Here is a 23,762-nt window from a genome sequence, read left to right as displayed (position 1 = left end):
CGGCAATGTTTTTACACCGTCAGTACGTCGCCAAGATCGCCACGGGGTTTGCACTATCGCCAAGGGTTAGTTCGCTAGGGGTACGGAGGGCGGCGCTAGCCCCCCGCTAGTTAGGATTTAGGTTAAGGTGAGGATACGGGTTATAGTTAGGGTGCGGGTTATCCTCGTTTTCTTTTTTTTCAATTTGGTTGAGGTATCGTAAAGTTGTTTTTGTTGCGAGTCTTGCGATTTTGCATTGTTGATGTTCGAAGTCGTAGCGGCCCTGCTCACCCTTGGCGATTTGTAATTACTTGTACGCGGCAGTCTCCGAAATTAGTCTTGGCGGGACCTCTTTAACGACGACCGGATATTCATCAGCGTAGCTGAGAGAGACTGGGAAGATGTGTGTGGAAATATCTCTATAACTACTCGTATGACGCCACAATTGGCCTTCACCTCTTGATGTCGGTGGACACCGACCCCTTCTCTGCTCTACGCTCCTGAGACACGACATCTGCCGCTGCTGCAAATGGTTCGTCTGGCAGGACTGGTTCTCGCCGCGCTTGCTGCGGTGGCGCATGGCGCTGCCGTCCCTCGTGCCGGAGCCACCAGCGCCCCGTTCACGACAGACTACGATGCCATCATCGTGGGCGGCGGCCCTGCGGGCCTGGCTGCGCTGAGCGGTCTCGCCCGCGTCCGCCGGAACGTGCTTCTCATCGACTCTGGCGAGTACCGCAATGGGCAAACGAGACACATGCATGATGTGCTGGGTTTTGATGGTATCTCAGTCTCCCTTGCTGTTCCACCTGTCTCGTACGATCCAGACTAACACGCCATCAGGTGTCACAACCGCCTACTTCCGCTGGGCCGCCCGCCAGCAGCTCGCCCACTACAGCACGGTGAGCATGACCAACGGCACCGTCACCAAGATCACGCCGGGCGACAGCCAAAACAACTTCTTCACCGTGACGACGACCAGCCCAGGCAGCAACGCCACCACGGACCTCACGGCGCGCAAGATCGTGCTGGCGACGGGCCTGCGCGACATCCTGCCCGCCACGCCAGGCATCCGCGAGAACTGGGGGCAGGGCATCTTCTGGTGCCCGTGGTGCGACGGGTACGAGCACGCGGACCAGCCACTGGGCCTGCTGGGCAGCCTGGACAACGTGCCCGCGGCGGTGCGCGAGATGCTGACGCTGACGCGCGACATCGTGGCGCTGGTCAACGGCACCGACACGCCCGCCTTCCGCGCCGCCACCGACGCCAAGATGCCCGGCTGGCAGCGCTACCTGCAGCTGCACGGCGTGCGCGTCGACAACCGCACCATCGCCGCCATCCGCCGCCTGCGCAACGGCACCGACGGCTCCGAGGACCCCAGCCTGCCGTCCGTCGCCGAGCACGACCTGTTCAGGGTCGAGTTCACCGAGGGGCCGCCGGTTGAGCGGGCCGCCTTCCTCGCCGCCTGGCCGTCCGAGCAGGCGTCCCACCTCGGCGAGAAGTTGGGCGTGCACCTGTACGGCGGCCGCCTGGCGGCCGATCCGGCCAACGGGCTCGTGACCAACGTCCCCGGCGTGTACGCCATCGGCGACGCCAACTCGGACAACACGACCAACGTGCCGCATGCGCTCTTCAGCGGAAAGCGCGCGGCTGTCTACTTGCACGGTTGGTAGCCCCCCCCCCCCCCCCCCCGCCGCCCCTCTCCGAGCCGAGTGTGGGCTGTCCCTACCGGTGCAGTATATCTAAAGTTTCTTTGGGGCGTGCACTGACGCTGATGACGAGCAGTCAAGATAGGGCGCGAGGATGGGGAGAGGGAGTTGAACGGGACCGACGTGACGAAGAGGGACCTCGAGCACGTCGCTCGGTCGCTATGGCAGACTGTGAACGGGGACCCCGGCGACATTCTCTACGCCGGCGAATTCGACCAATAGGGGGCACCCGTGGAAGGGTACTACGTTGTGATTGCCTCATACTCCGTAGTCAGCTTGTTGACACTTCGCAACTGATACCCTGGGAAGCATGTTGGAACCAGGTCAGCGGTAGTCTGGACCGTCCATGTCGTGGGGCTACGCTCAGGGGCCGCAAATGTCAATATGGCCGGCTTTTTTTCCACGTCCGCCAAGACTGCTCGTCTCCCGGCTCATCCGCCGCTATTAGTTCTGAGTGGGACCTATGTTGGTTCTCCAGGAGCGGTTCCTCGCTTGCTCGTCTTTGCGGCAGCGGGCTCCGGCAAATAACAGGCCGTGGATGAAATGGAATAAACAACACCGAGATTGCTTAGGCATCTTTTCATTCTCGCTTTGCACTCAGCATCGCACCGGCCAGTCGTGGCCCCAGAGGTCCTGCATTCAGCGCTGAGTCGACATCGTCAGAAAGAAGTAACGTCGTGGGGAGATAAACGGACGTGTTGCAACTTCAGCAGGAGGGCGCAACATCAGGTATTTACCTGGTATTGGCGCATAGCGACTCAGCTATAGGGGCGCATATTCCGCTGCTATTTACGGCGCTGACCTGTGCGTTCGACTATAGGAGTAATCACAAGCCATATTACACATGCAACTCTCGCCAGCATCGGCCGCCGTGCTGACGGTCCCTTCGGGAGCATGCAAGGGTCGAGTGCTTGTTTACTCGGGCAGGGAGCGCCGCTGACACGATGCACTCCAGGCAGACGAATGCAGTTATGTACTCTGCCCGGGATGCAAATCCGTAGAGTCCTTAATGAGGGCCTGGACCTGGACACCGGGTCAATCCTGAGCAATTCGAAACTCATTACTTTGAATTGCGGCCAGGCCCAGCAGCCCAGGTAGGAGGCTCGACTGAATATCTGTGTTGGTAAAAATAGTGCCTCGAGAGAGTGAGGATAGAGTGGACGAGGCTCCGGGGGTCCTTGACGGCGGCGTTGACATCCCGTCCTGCCAAACTCAGAACAACATCGTGTCCAGACGAATTGCTCGGGATCCAAACACGGAGTAAACTCTCCTCCCAGAACCAGGTCCTTGTGAGCCTCGACGGCGGACGACAGGTATAAGAAGCGGCATCTTCTCCAAGCCAACACTCCCAATCATCACCAAGCTCCTCCCCAGTCAACTCAAGCACCCCAGAAAAAGACGCGCTCTCCAAGCCTTCATACCTTCACCATGAAACCCCTCTCGCTTCTCTCCGTACTCCCCCTGGCCGCGGCGGCCCCGACCGACGGCGGCTCCAACTCGCCGCCGGGGCTCACGGTGCCCAACGACATCGTGCCGCAGAACGTCCGCGTGGTCGGCGTCTCGCTCCTGGGCTCGGGCTGCCCGGCCGGCACGGCCGACGTGCAGATCGACGCCACCAAGACGCTCATGGAGGTCACCTTCTCCGAGTACATCGTGGAGACGGGCCCGGACACGCGGGCGTCGGACTGGCGCAAGAACTGCAAGCTCACGCTGAATCTCGAGTTTGACGAGGGATTCCAGTCTGCCGCCCCTTCTTTTTCTTCTTCTTCTTCTCCTCCTCCCCCTTTTCCTACCTTTCCCCAGTCCCGCAGTCGTCGCACGTACGTTGATTCACTAACCGAAGACCCGAACGCGGGTCGGGCCGGCAGGTTCGCGACGCTGACGACGGACATGTCGGGCTTCGCGGAGATACCCGCGGGCGTGCGCGGGCAGTGCACCAACACGTTCGACTTCACGGGCATCTCGGGCCAGTCGTCGTACTCCGTCGAGCTCAAGGGCGAGGTCGAGGGGCCCTTCACGCTCAAGGCCGACCCGGACGTCGTCTCGTGGTCGCCCTGCGGCGGCACCACGGCCATCATGAACATGAACACGCAGTGCAACATCTTCCCGACCAAGGAGGAGGCGCTGATTGCGGTATGTGTCTTTTTTCCTCCATTTCCTTTCCTTTTTTCGTCTTCGCCACCGTTTTCTTCCATTCTCGACTCGAGATATAGTTAGAGGGCTCTGTCTGAAGTAATGTGCTGATGCTGATTGAATGAGTGGTTTGGCTCGGGGCAGGTCGATCGCATCAGCGGCAAGATCACGGTCAACATCTCGCTCGACTGGCGCAAGTGCCGCTGAGCGCAGGCGCGAGGGTTGGGGTTGGGGTCGGTATCCGGGCGGCTGGGTGGCGGCGATCCGGAGGGAAGGCTCGAGATCGTATTGGCCGAGACGCGATGACTTGCATGAACTGTCTTTGCTACTATTCAATTGATTGTTGTCCATGTCCGGAGTATGTGAGAGTGCGCGGCTGCCGCTGGTCCAGACCGAGGGTGCATACCTAATTTCCCGGCTTTGCTGCTGGGTTCAGCTCGGATGCGTGGCCAATTACGCAGAATGCAGTCGGTCGCTAAACGACCAAATCTGGTCAGTAATCAGGCTCCATCTCCTGCTGCCCTATGGTTAATTGCAGTGTCATCCAAGAGGCCAGTCAGATCTTTTGACGAGTATGTCTAATCCGTCTTGGCGCTGGCCTGGGCCGTGGCACAATATCAGGCTGCATGCCCATGGTCCGAAGCCGGCTGCCGTTTAATGACATGAAGCCTTCCTCGCTGAGAATTGAACTCAAATCTTGGGGTAGCCACAACCAAGGTATCGCACAATCGTATCTCAGCTCTTGGGCGTTCCTCACCAAGCCTCAATGACGGCAGATAGATGACCATGACAGGTCATGGCCAATGAGCGAGCGATGTGATGCTGAATCGAGTAAGTGGGTCCTGTGAGCCCTATATGCCAACCAACCAGCGATGTCCCCTACACCCCCGTCAACTTGAGAACCCTGCTGTGATCTCTTCCATTGCAGTTCCAGTAAGGTAGGTTGCTGTATGCGAGACAAGACCCCCGCCTGATCCCTAACAAAAGCTTCCTCCCACTGCCCTCATTGTGCTGTTCTGTGCACGGCTAAGTGATGTTTGTGAAGGTTACGCCTTTTCTCACTCCAACTGTCTGTGAAGACTGGCCTCCCATCCAAGCAAAATCATCTCCCTCACTCCCAAAAGCACGACAGTGTCAGGCTGTGCCAGTCGTTGGTGTCGCTGCCTCTCGAAAGAAGGGCACAAAGATGGCTGATACTCCGTGTTCCCACCCATGGCTTGGTGCATGCTCAAATGATGATATTGGCTTCTACAGAGACAAAGCTCCCCACTCCGTAGCTAGGGGTAGTTCCCGAAAGCAGTATGTCTTTGCTCGCTCTTCCAATATTGATTTCCTGAACTGCTGCCGTGAAATTGCATCATAGCATCTGGGACGGCGCAAAGGGAGACCAACAAGAATAGCGATCCAGAATGCGAGGTCAACCGGGTTGAACCAGTGAGTGGAGGAAAGGCTTGTTGTCGTTGCTTACCCTTCACAGCCCGGGGTGCGGTCGGGGGTCCGACTGACCGACCGGTGAACCGACCGGGGGACCCACCGATCGGAGGGCCGACCGATCTGGGGCGCCAACTGAACTGGGCGGCCAGCTGATCGATGAGGAGACAATGGGTAAAGGCGAGTCTGCCAGTGGAGAGTACAGCCACGGCATTTGAGAGGTCCCAAGGACGATGACCCTGCAATACTCCCAGGCGACGCTGTTTGCTCCGAGGTAACCATGTTTACTTTTATTTCTGGATTGCCACCGTGGCTTACGCTTTCTTCAGCATGGAAACCTACACATGGCCCGATCCGACGGACGCCCTGAAGGACCAAGACTACCAGCCAGTGGGGAACGACGCCGGCGCCAGCACCCTCGCGCCCGGCCATACCGACGTCGCTGAGTGGCTGCCCATAGCATACCACGACAAGACCACGGCCTACATCGAGGCGGAAACAGGCGACGGGGCTTCAAGGTGTCAGACTGGGGCCATGACCGTGTACAGCCTGGCGACCCGAGCCGGAACACCGAGACTAAGATCCACCAGGCCGGACACCCATCTACCGCCCAACCTGCGTCCTCTCTTCCACAGTCTTCCCGAATAGAACCACTTAAGCACCACGATTGAACACATCCACTGTTGAGCGCCCGCATGGTGATAGCTTCATTCTAGCCGATCCTGCGCAGCGTTACCAACATAAGGCGTCCGAGATGATTTCCGTCGTTGCTTGCGGAGTCTGGGCGGCGCCAACGGGGCGGCTGACCTGAAGATCATGCCCGTTAGGGCGGCCCGGTTCGTTGTCCGCTGGGACAGATTGGAAGACCATAACGACTCACGAAGGGGGGTGGGTGGCTAGAGCAACATCGCGCTCGACGACAGCATGTACGTGGTTTCGGAGGAGAAGCCGGCGCCGAAGAGAGACTCGCTAGTACAAAGCAGTCCAGTTTTTCAAGAACAATGCGCAGAGCCCGCTGGCCTTTGTGTCCACTGAAACCGCGCGGGCCGATCTCTGCATTCTCAGCTCGGACGGCAGAGCCACAGGACAGAAGCTAGCATCTTCTCAAGACTCTTTCGTCGAGACCTACAGCCACCTTCTTCAGCCCATGATCAACACCATCCTAAAGGGCGACCAGCTGTCCAGGGTCATTGCCTCGATCAGACAATACCCGACAACATCTTCATCGACATCGACGGCAGCGCCAGCAGCAGCGGTAACATGACATTGGAGGCTGAGGAGGAAAGCCGAGGGCACATCACTGGCAAAGCTAGAGCCAGAGAACGGAGGTGAGAATAGAGGACGAAGATCGACGGTGCTCCTCCCAGGAAGTGGGAGGAGGGCAGAGCTCTATGTACACAAGTGGGAGCACAACCCCGCAGAGCAGAGCCACAAAGAACCGAGCCACAGACAGGGGAGCCCAGCCTGCCTAGCTCGCGACCGGGACACATTTAGGTAGTATTGGTGGTCAGCGCCGCCGCCCGCGATCTATCGCCAGCACCACAGCAGATCCGAACGGACGATGGACCGCCCCAGCCAACCGCCAAGTCCTCATGCACTTCAAGCCCGACGAGCTCAGAGAGCAGTCATCCCAGCAGCGGTAGCGGCAAAGCTGGCCCCGCCACCGGCAGGCGCCCACGTCCGCCGTCCTTCGAATGGTGGACCTTCTTTGCGGCCGTCCACATCAGCCCGAGTCCCAACACTTCTACCGTGGAGGCCGTCGACGACAGCATCTCCGTCACACACACCAACGGCGGCAACGGCTTCGCCTCCGCGAGTCGGACCCTGCTCCATCAGACCCGTCTGTCTTGCGGCTCAGTCTACACTGGACGGGCCAACAAGTTTCAATCCAAGCCGCAGCCGTTGAGTCAGCACGCCTAAAGCTGAGGATCCGATTGCGGATGACGTTGACCATCCAAGTCCCTAGCAGCGGCATGAGAGCTGACAAAAGCCCCGCGCTCTATCCCGACAAAGCACAATTCGCTTCCATCCAACCAGCCGACCGTCCCCGCTGCCGGTCCAGCAACGGGGCTCAATCGCTGCCGCGCTTCGACCTGTACGTGCGTTGGCGCCATGGAGAAGACACAAGCCCTTCCCGGCGCCGGGGACTCGCTGTAGCTTACACGGCTTCTGCGCTGGACGCCAAGCCGGTCTGCAGCATATACATACACGCCGCTTCTGTCGTACGGACTCCGTGGCCGCGTGTCAGAACCGGGGCCATGACTCGGCCCCGGCCAGGCTCCCCTGGCCAGAACACCAAGATGAGGATCAACCAGGCCGGGCGCACAACTAGACTACCTCCCGGCCTGCGGCCTCTCTTCTGCAGTCTTCCTCCTAAATACAACACCTTCAACACCCCGAATGAAGGCATATACGGTTGAGCGCCTGTATCTGACAGCTTCAAGCTAGCCGATCCTGCGCAGCGGTTCCAACAGCGTGGAGGGGGTCCCCGGGCGAAGTGGAGGTGCCGTTTGTGTCGCATAGAAGCGGCTAGGTGGGTATACGATGGGTTGATCAAGAGGAGAGAGTATAGAAGTGGCGGAAGGGGGCCAGGTTCAGGGACCGAGAGGTCAGTGAAGCCGAGAAGCTGGGAGCTAGGAGCTTTGGACGGAGGTCTCGGGCTGGTTCGGAGGACAGAGGCAGTTACTGTATGCTGGCACATTGTACACGAGACGCCAAAGACACGGGACGAATGAAGGTTCGGTGAGAAACGAGACGTTGTGGTCCGATATGTCCTTGTCCCCTATCTTCCTCCGCTATTTATCTGTCCAGCCCAGACGCCATCCCTTCCAAGTCCCGTAATGTATAACTTGTTCTTCCCATGATGTACGAAGCTTGCCCTGGTCCAGAGTCAACATTCGCTCGTGTAGTCTCTTGCAGCTTGGGAACTCACGAAAGAAATTGGCGGCTTGAGGAGAGCCGACGAAACGATGAGGATCTGGCTTCGCGCTGCTTCGCCAGTCAGACAAATGCCCAGTTCAGGAATGGACGAGACAACCAACCTCATTTTGGCGCTCAGATCAACCATGTCCGGCGGGCTGCCCGCCCCAAGGAACGAGGGGGGGAAGAGACGCGAGAAACGCGGGGACTTGAATAACGTTGATGGAGATCCCTGAGAGCCACATCATCTGGTTCTCAGGCCGCGACGCGGTCCAGGCGAGTCGGTAGTCGTACGGGACGAAGAAGTTGACAGTGGTGAGGAAGAAAGGCGCATCGATGACGTTGGGCGGGCCGCCAGGCGCATGGAGGAGGTAGTTAATGATGGCCGTGCCACCAGAGATGTGTACGCCCAGGGGAATTCCGAGGACCCCGAGCCGGCTGTCGATGATGTTGATTATGGCGGGGATTGGGGGGGCGGCGTCTCCTTGGTTGTCGCCGGCAGGTTGGTCCATGGTGGGCTGTGTTCTGCTGGCTGGATATTTTTTCTTGTTGGTAAGAGAATGAAATTGGGTTCTGGTCAGCCATCGTAGAAGGAGAAATAGCCCTCAGCTAGGAGGGCAGAATGGGCATTTTCCTCTCGCCCTCGCATTCAGGCGGGTCCGCCTCATTCTCTCGATGCCGGGAAGGTTCAGCATTGGCCGCAGAATGCTACTATCTTGCGGCCACCGCGCCGACCTCCGATGTGAGAGCATTCACCAGCAAGATCAAGCGCTGTGCCGCCCTCTTCGCGGTCTCGCCGTCTTCGCAGTCTCGCCGTCTCCGCAGTGCCGCCCTCTTTGCGGTTCTGCCCTCTTTGCGGTGCCACGGGGCATTGTTCCATCCTATGTGAGTATCAGGGGCATTCCGTCTATGAGAGCATCAGGGGCTTAGTATGTCTTGAGGACATACACAAACTAGTTGCCCTTCGACTCAAAGATGGGGCTAATGATCTGCAAACATTAGACGATACGGGCCACGCACAACCGCAGTCTGGAGCACAGATCCGCTTCGAAGACAACGGAAGACTCAGGGAAAGACTTTACTCTCGAAGACAAGAGGCTTTCTTGAAGAGACAAGGGAGGTGTTGGAGGTGACGCGCAATCGGCCTTCCGAAACTATGGGAGGCATCAAAACAAAGCCGGGCTGACTTGCAGCCTTGTTTTCAGCCGACTGCTCAGCAAGGGACGGGCTGCCGGACGACGCGGTGATGGCAAGTTTATCAAGGGAATACAGTGGCTTACTCCTATCAAAGACCTTTGAGCAGTTGGCTTTGGACTAATTGCTTTTAAAGGAACCGCTCCCTTTTGCGGCCTGCGCTTTCCGCCCCCCTTCTGGGCTATACCTATCCTCTTCTCGAAGTCAGACGACTATAAAGCCCACCTAGATCCAGTATCAACTCTAGCATCAGCAGACTTCGACTCAGACGCCAGCCATGGACGCTTCTCCACATTATCTTGCGCATATGAAGGGGGTGATACAGTATTGAGCACCCATCTCTACACCCTGTCGGCTTTGACGCAGTGGGAACCCACCGCGACCGGACAGAGCAACGCGAAGCGTCCCTCCGTCAGGCCGGCAAGCTGTTCGAGGAAGTCATACCTTTTCTGTACCGAACTCTGGAGAGTGAAACTGGGAATACGCCGGCCACGACCGGCCGAGACAACACCGATTTCAACCAGCAGCCGCTCAGTTCGGATGAGACGGAAGCCCCGCCTCGAGCTCCGCAAATGCGCCTGAAGATACAAACTTAGAATGCCCTGTTGGTTCACGTTACGGGATCACAGGGAACACGAGCGCTTGGAGCACTTGGTATTGCGTTCGGGGAGTGCGACATACAGTCGTGAGGAGGTCAGGCTGGAGGCAAGCAACTAGGATTCGAGAGAGGCGCGAGGTTTGAGGAGGGCAGGATACTTTCTTGGCCAAGTTGATCTGGGCACAGAATGGTTGGTTCAAGCAGTCGGAGGATCAGCGGGAAGCAACTGACGGACGGAGAACATCCGCGACAACTCTACCATTCCGAGTCGCACTCGTCGAGGAGGTCTCAACTTCGGAAAGCATGTCTTTGTTTATCCGGTCGCCAACTCATTTGAATTACGTGATGTTGGCGGTGCCAGGGACACCATCTTAGGATGTGGAATTGGTCACGCATCCAGGGCATTTGAGACGAAACCATGTTTTCCTGATTTGATCCTCTCGACTGGAGGCTGAGGTTTCCTGCCGATTTTTGTAGCGCTTTGGAAGACTGTGATGAAGGTAGATATTTAGACTTAAAGTTTCCGGCCTTGATCGAGCTTTCGACCGTTGTTGGTGAACGAGGGGTAGAAGTAGAATCACCGAGAATCCTGTCACGAAAACAACTCAGCATCCAACATCCAATGAGCAGAAAAGGCATCGCACCTCCCATTCAAAGAACTGTCTCGCACCTCAACAAGTGCTCCTCGGAAGGAAAAAAGGTATTCAGCAAAGATAGGTGATCACGACAGCATCGATTTCACGCACTCTGAAGCCTAGCTGTCCTCAGCTTCCGCAACGGAGCTGGATCGCTGAGCACGCAATTAACAGAGATCACTGAGGAAGCAAGCGAAATCAGCGCACTCTTTGGTCGCGCGAGAGCTCGACAGTTAGCTGAGGGCACAGGCCAATGGTCGGGCGCAAGCAACCTGGAAGCATCAGAGACAGGTGAGGAAGTTGTGAGAACCGGAGATTTGGCTCAGCCCAGCCCGGCACCCCCGGCCAGAACACCGAGATCAGGATCCACCAGGCCCGGGCCCGGGCCCGGGGTCCCGGGCAAGCCCAACTACCGCCCAACTTGCGCCCTCTCTTCCACAGTCTTCCTTCAATGCAACATCTTCAACACCACGATTGAACGCATTGCTGTGGAGTGCTCAGATCGCGACAGTTTCAATTGGCCGCTTCCGAGCAGTGGTTCCAACAGAAATCCTCCGGTCCAGTCCAGAACACTAAACTCTTGCTGAAGTCAACATTCTTCCAGCACCATCAAGAGGTTGCTATCCGTGGCAACATTACGACGGCAAATTTGACTAGGGATGTTCTCGGCTGGCAGTCAAAGAGGTTCGACACCCACCACCTTACTTCTTGAACAGAGTGACACTCATGGTTAGGAGTAGGGACATGGATGATGGGAGTACATTCAACCAGAGGGTGAAATAAGAAACGGAATGCTGGGGAGGGAGACAAGACAGAATCTCAATACAACGACATGGCTAATGAGCGACTAGCTGGTCTTGAAAGAGTATGTACAGCGAAGCCTCCCAACCATTTTCTCTCGAAGCAGTTAACGGAACCCCATCTGCAAAGCTCAACACTTCGAACCGACCGACTGACTCGGACCTCCATCGGCCCGTCCGCTCCCTTACGCAGGCGAATCGCAGTGCACCCCATTCGGTTCGCCTGATTTAGAGCCAGAGCCACCCGACTTGGAGCCCTGACCCACCCTTCGCAGGCGAAGCGGATGACGACGCAGTAGCCGAGGACGAAGATAACGACGACTACGACGACGAACTTGCCGCAGAGGACGTCACAGCCGGCACAGCCGGCGCCGAGACGCTGCCGGTGGGGGGAACACCGCTGGGCGGCGCGCCCGTACCGCCGGGGAAACCACTAAAGCCGCTGGGGCCGCCGGGGCCACCGGGACCGCCCGGGCCGCCGCCGATGTTGTTGTCGGGGTTGGCCACGCCGCCAGACTCGTACAGGTAGGAGGCCGGGCTGACGAGGTAGGACTGGGTGGTGTTGATGCCGAAGGCGATCCAGGCGAACAGGCCGTCGGCGACGGAGTCGCCGAGCAGGGTGTACTCGAGCACGGGGTCGACGCCGTCGGCGGCGGCCTCCTGCGCCATGATGTCGTCGTCCGCGTTGGCGGTCAGCGGCTGCGTGTTGGCGCTGTAGGGCGCCAGCTGCGACACGGCCGTGATCAGGTCCTGGTCGAAGAAGGCCTGGCCGACGTGGCTGGCGTAGTTGTCGAAGCCGAGCGTGTTGTTTTCGGCGCGCAGCGTCGCGTTGGTGTGCACCAGGATGTGGATGTGCACCGCGCGCCCGGCGTAGTGGCCCGGGAAGATGGACTCGAACTGCGCGACGCCGTCCGAGTCGGTCTGCTGGATGCCGCGCAGGAACGTGTTGTTCAGGTTGGTCGCGTCGGCGCTGTTGCCGTTGCCGTTGGCCACCACGCCGCTGTACACGCCGGTGGCGTTGCAGTGCCACATCTCGACGTAGACGTTGGGCACCGGGTCGCAGGTCGCCACGTCGATGACCTGGTAGTCGAGCAGCAGGTCGACGCCCGGCTGGGTCTCCACGAGGTTCTCGCGGACATACTCGCCGGCGACGTCTAATGAGGCGAGCTGTTAGAAACTCGGAGCGATCCGGACGGAAGCAGCATGGGGCGAGACTTACAGTACGGTCCCTGAGTCACCTCCGGAGTCAGAAGGCACGAGTTGTAGCCGGCGAACAGGGTGGCCGGGTCCGTGTTCTCGGTGTAGCCGGCGCTCGTCTCGTTGTGGCTGGTGCTCAGGACGGTGGAGAAGTCACGCTTCTTCAGGGCGCGCTTCTGGCGGGCCTTCTGGACAGCGGCCCCGCGGCGGGCCACGTTGCGGGCCTCGGTGCCGCGGGCCTTGAGCTTGTCAGCGCAGTGGGCGAGCGAGGTGCGCTTGACCGACTGCAGGTAGGCGCGGCGCTCAGCAGCCTCCTGGGCGACATCGTGCCCGGGGTGGGCAGCCACGAGCCCGGTGAGGGCGGCGAGACCGAGGACAGCCTTGGTGAGATGCATGACGATGGATTGGCTTCAGAAACGGGCGGTTGCCGGAACGACTGATGATGGGGTGAAGAAGGTAGGTGAGGCGACAACGACACCGTCCGGTCCTCTATATATCTGTTGAACTTGCTCATGGCCCGCCCGCCGCCCTGTACACCACGTCAATCTCCGTGAACGTATGCGCCAAGAACATATTCACTCCCGCCCGGGGAATTTCCGCCCTGGCTGTCCGTCCATCGAAGTGTTGCGCGGTCGCGACATGGTGCCAAGGCGCCTAAGGGTGCAAGATGCCGTGGATGCTATGCGCGGTGAGCCAATGAGCCTACACCTAATTCCATAGGTATCCAGCCACCAGATCGCCAAGTATACTACACTGCCGGAGCTAGATCTACCTGCATAATCTTAGCCTGGAAAGTGGTGATTAAGGGGTGGCCTTGACGCGCAACGTAAAGCTCCAGCGGAGAACTGTGGGACCCCGGATTACGCACACTCTCCCACTTCCCGGGCCCGCCCCCCTTCAACTTCCGAGCTGGCTGCGGCGATCACGGTCCGGGGTGGGCCAGCCTCTAGCCGGCGACGCAGTGGTCGTGCCGAATTCCCTTCGCTGTCATTGGATGTCGAAAGTGAACAAAATATCAAGACACCGATGTTGGACCGTGGGACCGCCGCTCGCAGTGACCGATGGCGTCGTCTTCTCATCTCGAAGTGCATCCGAGGGGAACATGACAGTCTTGGCGGTTACATCTCGGTCAAGCCGCGTCAACAACAAAGCGACCTACCAGGCTCTCACCCTGGACTTTGGCTCAAGCCGAAATGCAAGTCGACATTCGTCGAGCGGAGAGTGCAGATCGCCGGTGAGGGAAGGACGAGCCGAGGCCACATCATGGGACACCCAATCCGTTCAACACGACTACGTGACGATTTGGGCTTCTGACAGCGAGGCTCGATCTGTCGGCTTCGGGTTCTAATGGGTGGAAGGCGGCAGGCTTGGTACGGTACAAGGAAGTTATTGGACGGCAGTGACTAGCGAGGTGCTGAGCCAGACATAACGAGCGGCTCACAAGTCCTCAGGACCAGACACCCGTGGCCTATCCGCCAGAGAAACCAGAGATGCAGTGCGTAGCCGAGGCCGACTTCGTCACGAGGCTTGGCTGTGGCCCGCCCTTTCCGGCCACCTCGATCCAACTCCGGCGCATAGTGTTGCGTCACCCAAGCGGGCGGTCTCCTCCACCCCCTTTTCGCAGCTTTTCCTGTATCCAGGTCTATGGTTGAAGCTGATATGCCGATTGTCAGCGTGTATGTCAGTTGAGGGAGGTGCTTGAACTTGATCAGGGGGCCTCGTTTGGTGCTGGCCGTGAAAGCCTGTTCCTACCAATCCAAGCCGATGCTCGAGAACCCGTTTCCAATGCCAGAAGTTTGCCCCTCTGTCCAGTCAGCCCTTCACACACCAAGCAAGGCTTTCCTTTCTTCCAGGTCGCGGGTCTGGGAGAACCACATCCCAGGTGTTAAAGCACTCAAATGTTGATTAGGTACCTACGCATTTCAATCCAGCTGCCTGGGCACGTCTTTTCTTCTCAACCGCCCTGGCCCATATGAGGAGCCAGAAGTGCGGCAGCGGGAACGTGAGTCGCTTTATTGCTGGAGTCATGCAAGGCATTCTCCTCGCCATGTTTGATCCCTTGGCTATGAATGAAGGGAATGCGCACCTCTTTGGAAACTCCGAGAGCAGTTCTAGTTAGTGGGATGATGATGCCGCTTTAAAGGCGCGGAAAGCATACACAGTTGCTCGCGTGGTCGAAGCAAGCCTCTCCTTCCCGCTGCGAGTTCCGTGTCTGGCTCCTTCCCTCAAAGTCGCCATGCAAAACTCGCCTTCCAGTGCCGGGAAGTGACTTCCGAACTTCGGCACGATGCAATTGCCATCAACAGCACTCGGACGCTTGCACATGTTCCCCTCGCCTCTTCATCATCCGGTTTCCCGTCACTCTGGTGGCCGCCAAATGCGTATTCGTCACAATACAACTATTTGATCTTTGCCTGCCTGCAGCTACCATTGAAACCAACAATCGCCACAACACCATGGCCTCGTCCAGCAGGGACCAAATCCTCCCAATTGGCCTCCCACAGGGATCCCAGCGCTCGGAGACAACCGGCGAAAACCTCAGGTCGGGCAGCGCCCCGAACCCGCCCGCCAACTCCGGAAACACGCCCGCTCCCAACCCCATCAGCCCGCCCCCGCCGGCAGCCGGAACCCCCCCGGCACCCACTCCGAAGCCTGGCCCCGCCGACAAGCCCAAGCCCCCGGCCCCGGGCCAGGGCCCGTCGGTCCAGCACCGCTTCCTGACGCCCACCGAGTGGGCGCGCGTGGCCCACGGACTCGGCGCCATCCGCGAGGGCGAGGAGCACCAGGTGGTGCACCCGACCTGCTGGTACTGGCCGCCCAAGGGCATGCCGGACGGGCTGTACCGGGACGCGGTGACGGAGCGGACCAAGTATGCGATCGGGTTCCAGCTGGTCGGGGCGCTGCACTGGTTCCTGCTGATCCTGCAGGTCACGCTGGGCGCGGTGCTGACGGCGCTCGGGTCGCTGCCGCAGCGCCAGGCGACGCCCATCACGGTGCTGGCGGCCGTCAACACGGTCGGCGCCGGCCTGCTCGGCCTGCTGCACAACAGCGGCCTGCCGGACCGGTACCGCATGGACAAGGCGCAGTTTGTGCTGGTCGAGGACTTCATCAAGGTTCGCTCTTTGCTCTGGGCCCTGTTTCTGTAACGTGTGGCAGGCGGCAGCTAACTGTTAAATCAACCGACCCAGGAGATTCTCGACACGGGCATCGTCGAAGCCGACCAGTCCGTGGAGGACGTCCTCAACGAGTGCTACACGCGGCTGCAATACGCCAAAGCCACCGTGCTGGCCAACAAGCCAGAGGTGTACTCGCCCGCCGCGGGTGGAGGCCAGGACAAGACGATCACAAGCCCCGAGCCGACCATGCATCTTCAACTGGTGCGCCGTTGAACAACAAGCCAGCCGTCCGTTCAGTCCGGCTCGGGTGGCAGCAACGAGCGGAGGCTTCAGCAACACAAACAAACTCCCCAATGGTGTTTCGGACCGTCTTCTCCAACTTAATCGGCCATTTCAAAGCATGATACGCGAACCGTGTCCCAGTTGGGGGATTAGGGGGTTCGGCGTAACCCAGTGCGAAACATGAGATATTATGCTGATAACTCGGGGCTATGGTTGCAAAGGAACGGGGCTATGTTTACAAAGAAAAGGAGCCAGCTATCACGAGTTGGCAGCCTGGTCATGTTTTATCGGATTTTTTACATCAGAGTTAGTTACACTGGACGGATGAATGGATCGCATTAGACCTTAAGAAATCGAGGATGGGGTGAAGCATTCACCGAGCCCAGGCACCCGTGAGACAAGGCTCCCAATACTTTAAAGTCATGTAGAAGGTCTGAATAGGACTGAATGGCGTGGATCGTGGTGACAACGGAGTTTCAATTCGTCGTCAAGTAAGGTACTTGTCAATCGCCATAATTATATCCCTAACCCTGACGGTCATGTTTTCCGTGCTCCACCCCCTTTTTCCACGCCCTGCCCGGCTCTGTCTCTCAGGCTCTCAGGCTCTCAGGACACTCGGGCTCTCAATGGCACTCACAAGGGCTGAAGCGCTCAAAAACGCAATACAATTAAGAGCGGCCGTTTTTTCTGGCCAAGCAACTGCTGACATAATGCTAGACCTCCTGCTCCCTGCGTTGACCTCCTCTGAAGTTGCTGTGATGCGGTGCGTCTGCATGACTGGCTCCGTTTGCGTGCCAACCTGGAAGCCCAGAGAGTGGGAAACAACAGGGCTTTCTGGTGGCGGCTTTGGTGGCTGGCTGGGCTGGGAGGCATCTATCTTGCGAAGCGCCAGGGAATATATGGTCATTTGGTCTTGGCAAATAGACAATTCAAACAACTCAACTCCAGGGAGGGTCAGGTGTGATTACCAACAGGGCCGAATTGCGTTGTCTTGGGTTGAATGGAGTTGGGTGGAGTTGAGTCATTGGGAGCCTTGCCTGTGGGACAGCCCTCACAACCGCGGGAACGACCGTATCAGGGTAAATACCAAATATCTACCTGAATCTTCTCCATCCGTCCAGACTCAAGTCCCCTGATGCCTTTCCCAGCCCCAGGAGAATGGCATGCATGCTGCCATGACATGAGACAGCCCCCACACGAGGTAAAACAACAGCTTTGTGCTTGCTACATAGTTAGAGGCAACATGCACCCTATGTATACTCCGTACTCAGTATCCTTCACGAAAATAACCCAGTCGTCAGGATGCTAATTGCTAGAGTGCCAATCCCGCTCCTGAGATTGTTCAGCGAAGATTGTTCTTCCTCGAGCAACGAACAAGTATGACGACTTGCAAATACACCCCCCAACGAATCATCCCATTCCATCTAACCACCGCCATTTCCACACATGCCTCCCTTTGCTTTTGCGTCGGCTTCCCTCTGCGATAGGTATCATCAGCCCGCCTTCGCTCACACCTTTTCACCACGCCGCTGATATTCTGCCTAGATACATACCACATCTACAATCACTGCTTCATCTTCATAGTGATAGCCACCGCGTTCATGCGCATTGGTCCGGACGCAATTCCCTCCCTCCCGTTCCATTCCTCCGGTTCCCTTCCATTGCATGTCCCGTCCCGTCCTGTCCTGTCTAATGCGCAATCCGCCATTCCACCTCCCACCTTAATGATTGATAGGCTTCATCTCGCCAATAATCGATGATCGAAGTGCCCCGGGGCACCATCTCAGCCCCACTCCAAGTTTCAGGTGTCAGCACACCCACGGATTCAACGCGGCCAGCACCTGCCGCACCGTAGGACGTCTTCCTCTCCGCAGCGCCGGATTCTAGCCCTCGAAGCGGAAGCGCGCCGCCTCGAGCTGTCCCAGTCCGTCGCGCGGCGCGACATAGCGGCGGCGGTAGGTGTTGGTAAAGTCCTGCAGCAGCACGCGGATCTGGCGGACGTTGGCGGCGTCGCCGCCGTGCAGGCGGTCCTTGATCTTGGCGAGCAGGCGGTCGGCCTCGGCGGGCGTGATGGTGCCCTGCGGCAGCATGCGGATGGTGCGGTCGACCCACTGGGTCGTCTCGGCGGGCAGGAGCTCGAACATGCCCAGCAACACGCCGCTGCCGTCGGCGAAGCAGTCGCGCGGGAACGTGATCATCATGCCGGCGAGCGTCTGTTTCACCAGGGCCTCGCCCTGCGCGAGCAGGAGCTGCTTGACGATCTGGCGCAGCTGAGCGCCGGCCGGGCCGAGGTCGCTGCCGGACCCGGCGGGGTTCGGGCCGCCGTACGTGAGCACATCGCGGATGTAGTGGAGCGCCGCCGAGACAGGCTCCTGCTTCTCCAGGGCCAAGGCGGAGATGGCGGCCTGGAAGATCGGGGTGAACAGCGCGGATGGGATCAGTCTCGTCGGGTAGTAGAGGAGGGCGTCGATGAGGAGGCGGTAGAAGTCCTCGATGACATCTGGGAGGTCCACGGGCGGCAGGTCGCTCATGGTGCGAAGCACGTTCGTCGCCTGCGCCTCGAAGAATACGTAGATGTTTTGGGTGATGCCATCTTCTACGTGCTCCCTGTCTTCGGAGAATTCACGCAGGATGGCGCTAGTAGCCCAGAGGAAGCAGCCCTGCTTGGACTGGGCGAAGCCCTCGGCCAGTTTGTTGGCGAGGGGCGCTAGTAGAGGCGTAATGGCTGTCCGGTACGAGATGACCATGAACCGCCAGCAGCGGCAGATACGCTCGCAGATCGGGACGAAGCCCATGAAGTTGTCGAGGATCGTGGACAGGACGGGGAAGACTTCTTGCCAGTACTTGACCGCCGGGTTCTCAGCGTTGTTCGGTAAGTATGGCACAACGTGCTGGACGAAGTATGTGAGGAGATTGATGTGGTCTATACGAGGTTAGCCGAGTCCATGTTCAGGGGCAAGAACGTTACTCACCAGCAAGGTCGAGCTTGGCCTTGTTCTCGACCGCGTTGTTCGCCTTGACCATTAACCGCTGGACCAGCGGATCGCAGTAGAGCTTCAGGAGCTTGTACAGATCCTCAGCCTTTTGGACGCCGACCACATAGGCCACCCCCTCCGTGATCTCCTCCTTGCTAGAGACGGGCAGCTTATCGAGAATCTGATCGTAGAAGGCCTGAAGCTGAAGAACCTGGGAGCCGAGAAGCTGCTTGCAGTCGACGCAGAAGTACATGAAGGCCTGGGCGGCGGCGCGGAGGATCTCTTGAGAGTCGGTCTGGAAGGAGGACACGACGTACTGGAATTGGGATTCGAGGAACTCGGGGTGAGCTGCGGTCCACTCGGTGTAGCGGCCAAAGACCATGATGGCGGCAAAACGCAGCTTCTCGTTGCTGATGGGAATCTGCACCAGGAGGGGGAAGATCTGGGGCAGCACGCTGCTGTCGTCTGATTCCACCATCCTGCCCATCGCCCGCATCGCGAACAAGGGGGCCTCGAGCGACTGCCAATGGGGCACCGAAGTCGGCGTCGCCTGGCTGCCGTACTTCTCCTGCCAGAGCTTGATGGCATCGTGCACCTTGGTGAGGCAGGCGGTCACGCCCATGACCTCGCAAGCGTCCTTGAGCGTGTCGCCCATGTGGTGGCGGAACTCGCGAAACTTCTCTTCCTGCTCCCGGTCGCCGTCGAAGAGATCAAGCTCGTTCGGATCGTCGGAATGCGGGTATTCGAGCTGCTTTAGCAGGATGTCGACCAGCCTCGCGTAGACGTCGACGAGCTGCACACGGGCCTCCATGTAGTGGTCCAGCGTCAGATACTGCTTCAGCTCGTACCAGAACGTAAAGGTGTAGCCGATGACGTCCCGCTCCTTGTCCCTTGCGCAGCACTCCAGCAAGCACTCGACCAGGGGCAGGAAGTGCTGGGGCTGGCGGGCGATAATCAAGACCCACGATTCACCAGCGTCCGCGAACACCTTGGTGATGGCCTTGAACCCCTCCGTGTCATCCTCGTCCACCAAGGCCTGGATGCGCGGCCTGAGTTCAAGCACCCGGGGGAGCAGGGCCTGAATCGTCTCCAAGTTGTCGTCGACGTCCTTGGTTTCCCTGCAGATTATGCCGAGGCAGTCCGCGGCGGCCAGCAGGGATTTTTCGTCCGTCACGCCGTGCAGCACAGCGCCCATTAACGGGGAGTTGATGATGACGCTGACCGGTACCTCGCGGAGCCATGAGCTGATGCAGTCGAAGAGTTGAGGATTTGTCGCCGCGGCAGCTGGAGGGGATGTTAGCAGCGACAGCGTAGTCACGTCTGAGGGATCTGCACCCACGTGATGACTGTGCGTAGTTGACGAGCAGCTGCACCACCTGCTCAGCGTTGTCGGCCAGCAGCTCTGATGTCCGCTGGGCGAGGTCTTCTTCCTATGACGACCGAATTAGACACTGATCCCAGGCCGGAACAAGTAAGACGGGATGCCGAGACGGTCGAGGCGGGCGGCGAGATATCGGTCCACACATACAGACAAGTTGATCTTGCGGCCTTCCGTAACCTCCTCCGGAAGCACGCGCAGGAAGTCCAGGATGCAGGCGTGGCTGGCGACGTCGTTCCCGAGCGCGGCGACAACGGTGGGCAGCACGTCCTTCCATGTCTGCATCTGGATGGCCAGGATGGCAAGGCACACGCACAGCTGGACCCGGACGGGCTTCGGCCCCGCGGCGAACTTCTTCAGCAACAGCAAAATCTGGCTGCGCAGGGCGGGCAAGTCGCCCTCGGAAACCTGTGTCGCAAGGTCGTAGGTGATCTTTTCAAGTCAGCGCTGGTGGCCGCCGTCTGCAGGGCGACTGAGTTTCCCGTACCTTGCCCTTCAGCGTCGTGGCGGCGAAGAGCTGGGCTTCCGCCTCGGTCGAGTTCTGGAGGATGGATATCGTTGTCGTCCAGGCATCGTTCTGCGAGCAATCAGCAACTATGTGGCGGACAGAGGACAGCGGATGGCGGCGGTGTGGGGCAAACAAACAGATTTCTGGAAGCGGCCCAGGTAGTCGACCGCGATCTTTTTCTTGTCGGCGTCCCCGCTGCGCATGGTCAGCATGGCTGCCAGCACGTTGGGGACGGCGAAGCTGTCCGCAGCTCCGTTTGAAGCCATGATGGCGGATGCAGCAGTTCTCTTCAGGGGCGGGGGATGCGACGGCCCGTCAATGTCGCCAAAGCCCGGTGTAGGCCAGAGTCTGTTTGCGGCCGCTTCTTCGACCTGACCAGCACAGCCGATGTGCGCCGATGTGCGCCTGCGAGCCCCTCCCTCCTGCTCGACTCTTCCACTGACTGACTGTCTCTGGTAGACGAAGCTCGAGAAAGCAAACACGCCGGGGAAGGAGGCGCCGGTTGCGAATGAGGGAGTTGTTGTTCTGCCGAAATGGAAGCTCGAGCAGGATGGCAGCTGGAGAAATTGCGGGAAGGCGAAGGTGGGATGGCCTGGCGCGTCAACAGTTCTGGCAATGACCAAGAACCCCGACCCGCGACTGCACGACTGGAGACGTCAGGCTGCGCAAGGAGGGGCAGGCGCACGGGCCAATCAGCCGTTTGGCTGCGGCAGCATCTGCGCTTTGGTTTGGCGCGCCTCCAAGCTCCGCCAGAATTCTGATTTCAGGACAAGCCAGGCGCGACGGGTTCGGTACATCCATCGAGCATTGCATCGCACGCGTAGCCGCTTCCGCCTTTACCGCCATTATACACAGCACAGCACAGCACAATGACTGGACGAGCTGCGGGTGGCGGTCGCCGGGTGCTGCTGCCGCCAATCAACTTTCTCTTCCGGCTCCTGCAGCAGCGGTCCACGGTCCAGATCTGGCTCTACGAGCAGCTGTCGATCCGCATCGTAGGCACCATTCGGGTAGGAGACCAAACCGGACTTTCATTTGATCTGCAACTGGCGCTGACGGCCGACCCAGGGGTTTGACGAGTTCATGAACCTTGTTGTGAGTAGCAGAGCATGCGCCGCTTGCCAGGACGATCCCTGGCTGACACTACCCAGATTGACGACGCGGTCGAGGTCAAGCAGATCTCCAAGACGAACGACACCGAGACCAGGAGGCCATTGGGGGTACGCTCTATGCAGACTGAAATCGTGCCGAAACACAGGCTGACGGGGGCTCTAGCAAATTCTCCTGAAGGGCGACAACGTCTCGCTTATCCAGAGCTTGTCTGGGTGAGGCACGCGCACGAACAACGCAATTCGGTTTTTACAATGCCAAAAAAGAAAATGGCGGTTACGACGAAGTAGGATACCAGGGGACAACAAATACTGGCGCATGGATGGCGCACGGCAAAACAGGCATGGGATTAGGCTGTTTTATTTGCAGGAGCGAGCGGGCCCTTGATCTCGCCGTTCCCGAGGATGAGGCCATCGAGAGGTTGATCCAGGGGACCAACAGGTACCGCCCCCTCGGATGGAGATAGGAACTGCTCAGACAGGGCTAAGCCGAGAAGCAATGCAGGGGGCTCTTGCCGCCCAAGCGAACCCGCCTTCAGCCTGTGCCGAAAGAGAAAGTAGTCATAGAAGCCCTTGCCGTGCCCGAGCCGCCGGATGGCGCCGCTGTCCGGGTCGGCGTCGAAGGCGACGCCCGGCATGAGCACGAGGTCCAGCAGCGTGCTGTCGGAGTGCGGGGCGTCGGGCCCGCCGAACACGCGCTGCCTCGCGGGCACGCTGGCCGGGTCGATGCTCGGGATGCCCCATTTGTCCGGCTGCAGCGACTCGTAGTCGGCGAGGTCTCTCAGGCGGACCATGTCCATGACCCGCGCGGGCAGACCGGGGCCCTCGACCGGGTTCTTGTGGAGGTAGGGGATGAAGACCTCCTTGCCGGCCGCCAGCGCGTCCCGCACGATGGCGTCGGTCTGAATCTCGCCCGTGGGCATGGACAGGAAGACGCTGACCCGCCGGGCGTTCACGTAGGCGCTGATGGTCTTGAGGGTGCTGTAGACGGTGGAACCTGGCGATGCTTAGCTGGGCCCATGTAGCACTGTGTTTAAGGTTGCTGGCGCGCTGTACTCTGTGCCACGATAGAGTCGTGCGGGACTCCCTTGAGCTTGAGTTTCATTGCAGCCCGGAGATGGCGCTTAGCGACGTTGAGCGGCGCCATCTCTTGCTCGGCAGCCGCGGCTTCAGCCATGCATGAGGCACTGTGGCGTTGAGTCGGCGTTGGGCCAGTCCTGCACAATTCCGTTTCTCGGCGTTGTTGATGAATCGCAGGGTATTGAACGACATGGAATTTACACTACTGGCTGTTCCGTCCCAGGAAGGCGGTTCAATTTGCCGCAGCCGTCCCGCATGCCGTCAGGCCACACAAACCTAAGATTATTGCCGGTAACTCCCGTCGGTACCTTATGTATTTATCACAGTACAATACGCATGATGCTTGCAATTCCCCGAATGAGCCCAGTGGAGGGCACATCTATTCGGAGTACGAGCGGATGTTTAATACATGAAAATACGCTAGTGTATGTTCCGTGTATGTTCCGGGTACACTGCCGTAACGTTCCGTCTGCGGCGACACCGCGGCCCTTGCACTGCAGTGCTCCGTGTTCCATGCTCCGTAATGCCAAGCCGCAGCTCTCCGCGGCACGACAGGGGCGAGGGTGGGGGTTTCTGTCTCCCATCAACAAAGATCTTACTTTTCTCCTGAAGGTTGAACACTGCAAGGATCAGAAAATCGGGCGGGACTTGCAAAGCGAGGAAACCGCCATCTTCTGCGAGGTACACTTAGATTGACATATTTTCAGATTTTTAGACGCTGT

At 59.0% G+C, this 23,762-nt stretch overlaps 8 protein-coding genes across 8 annotated transcripts; 5 read left to right on the top strand and 3 right to left on the bottom strand.

Annotated features, from left to right (window-relative positions):
* Positions 1-508: 508 nt before the first annotated feature.
* THITE_122458 (uncharacterized protein) lies at positions 509-1,907 on the top strand (the record flags this gene model as incomplete). Its single annotated transcript, XM_003657128.1, has 3 exons — positions 509-677; positions 820-1,592; positions 1,767-1,907. The coding sequence occupies 3 exons, from the start codon at positions 509-511 to the stop codon at positions 1,905-1,907; spliced, it is 1,083 nt and encodes a 360-aa protein (XP_003657176.1).
* Positions 1,908-3,113: 1,206 nt separating this feature from the next.
* Positions 3,114-4,025, top strand: THITE_122459 (uncharacterized protein; the record flags this gene model as incomplete). Its single annotated transcript, XM_003657127.1, has 3 exons — positions 3,114-3,424; positions 3,554-3,818; positions 3,984-4,025. The coding sequence occupies 3 exons, from the start codon at positions 3,114-3,116 to the stop codon at positions 4,023-4,025; spliced, it is 618 nt and encodes a 205-aa protein (XP_003657175.1).
* Positions 4,026-5,579: 1,554 nt separating this feature from the next.
* THITE_2132264 (uncharacterized protein) lies at positions 5,580-7,169 on the top strand (the record flags this gene model as incomplete). The annotated part of the gene is made up of 3 exons (XM_003657126.1): positions 5,580-5,789; positions 6,238-6,504; positions 6,744-7,169. The coding sequence occupies 3 exons, from the start codon at positions 5,580-5,582 to the stop codon at positions 7,167-7,169; spliced, it is 903 nt and encodes a 300-aa protein (XP_003657174.1).
* Positions 7,170-11,389: 4,220 nt separating this feature from the next.
* Positions 11,390-12,987, bottom strand: THITE_72454 (uncharacterized protein; the record flags this gene model as incomplete). The annotated part of the gene is made up of 2 exons (XM_003657125.1): positions 11,390-12,549; positions 12,615-12,987. 2 exons carry the CDS (start codon positions 12,985-12,987, stop codon positions 11,717-11,719), a joined length of 1,206 nt encoding a protein of 401 aa, XP_003657173.1. The 3' UTR covers positions 11,390-11,716.
* A 2,265-nt stretch (positions 12,988-15,252) lies between these two features.
* On the top strand, positions 15,253-15,909 carry THITE_16271 (uncharacterized protein; the record flags this gene model as incomplete). The annotated part of the gene is made up of 2 exons (XM_003657124.1): positions 15,253-15,705; positions 15,781-15,909. Coding segments are annotated over 2 exons (582 nt in total), but the record flags the coding sequence as incomplete, so codon positions are not given.
* Positions 15,910-17,710: 1,801 nt separating this feature from the next.
* On the bottom strand, positions 17,711-21,507 carry THITE_2122653 (uncharacterized protein). Its single transcript, XM_003657123.1, has 6 exons — positions 20,989-21,507; positions 20,831-20,920; positions 20,494-20,775; positions 20,305-20,395; positions 18,963-20,249; positions 17,711-18,913 (listed from the first exon to the last, which is right to left on the bottom strand). The coding sequence occupies exons 1-6, from the start codon at positions 21,115-21,117 to the stop codon at positions 17,874-17,876; spliced, it is 2,919 nt and encodes a 972-aa protein (XP_003657171.1). The 5' UTR covers positions 21,118-21,507; the 3' UTR covers positions 17,711-17,873.
* Positions 21,508-21,581: 74 nt separating this feature from the next.
* THITE_2122649 (uncharacterized protein) lies at positions 21,582-22,183 on the top strand (the record flags this gene model as incomplete). The annotated part of the gene is made up of 4 exons (XM_003657122.1): positions 21,582-21,861; positions 21,920-21,946; positions 22,021-22,071; positions 22,127-22,183. Exons 1-4 carry the CDS (start codon positions 21,721-21,723, stop codon positions 22,178-22,180), a joined length of 273 nt encoding a protein of 90 aa, XP_003657170.1. The 5' UTR covers positions 21,582-21,720.
* THITE_2122644 (uncharacterized protein) lies at positions 22,184-22,972 on the bottom strand. The gene has a single exon (XM_003657121.1). It carries the CDS (start codon positions 22,881-22,883, stop codon positions 22,311-22,313), a length of 573 nt encoding a protein of 190 aa, XP_003657169.1. The 5' UTR covers positions 22,884-22,972; the 3' UTR covers positions 22,184-22,310.
* Between the last annotated feature and the right edge of the window lie 790 nt (positions 22,973-23,762).

Source organism: Thermothielavioides terrestris, chromosome 5 (genome assembly GCF_000226115.1).
Source record: "Thermothielavioides terrestris NRRL 8126 chromosome 5, complete sequence".
NCBI lineage: Eukaryota > Fungi > Ascomycota > Sordariomycetes > Sordariales > Chaetomiaceae > Thermothielavioides > Thermothielavioides terrestris.
The sequence above is the reverse complement of the archived record's forward strand: the minus strand, read 5'-3'. Positions and strand labels throughout refer to the sequence as shown.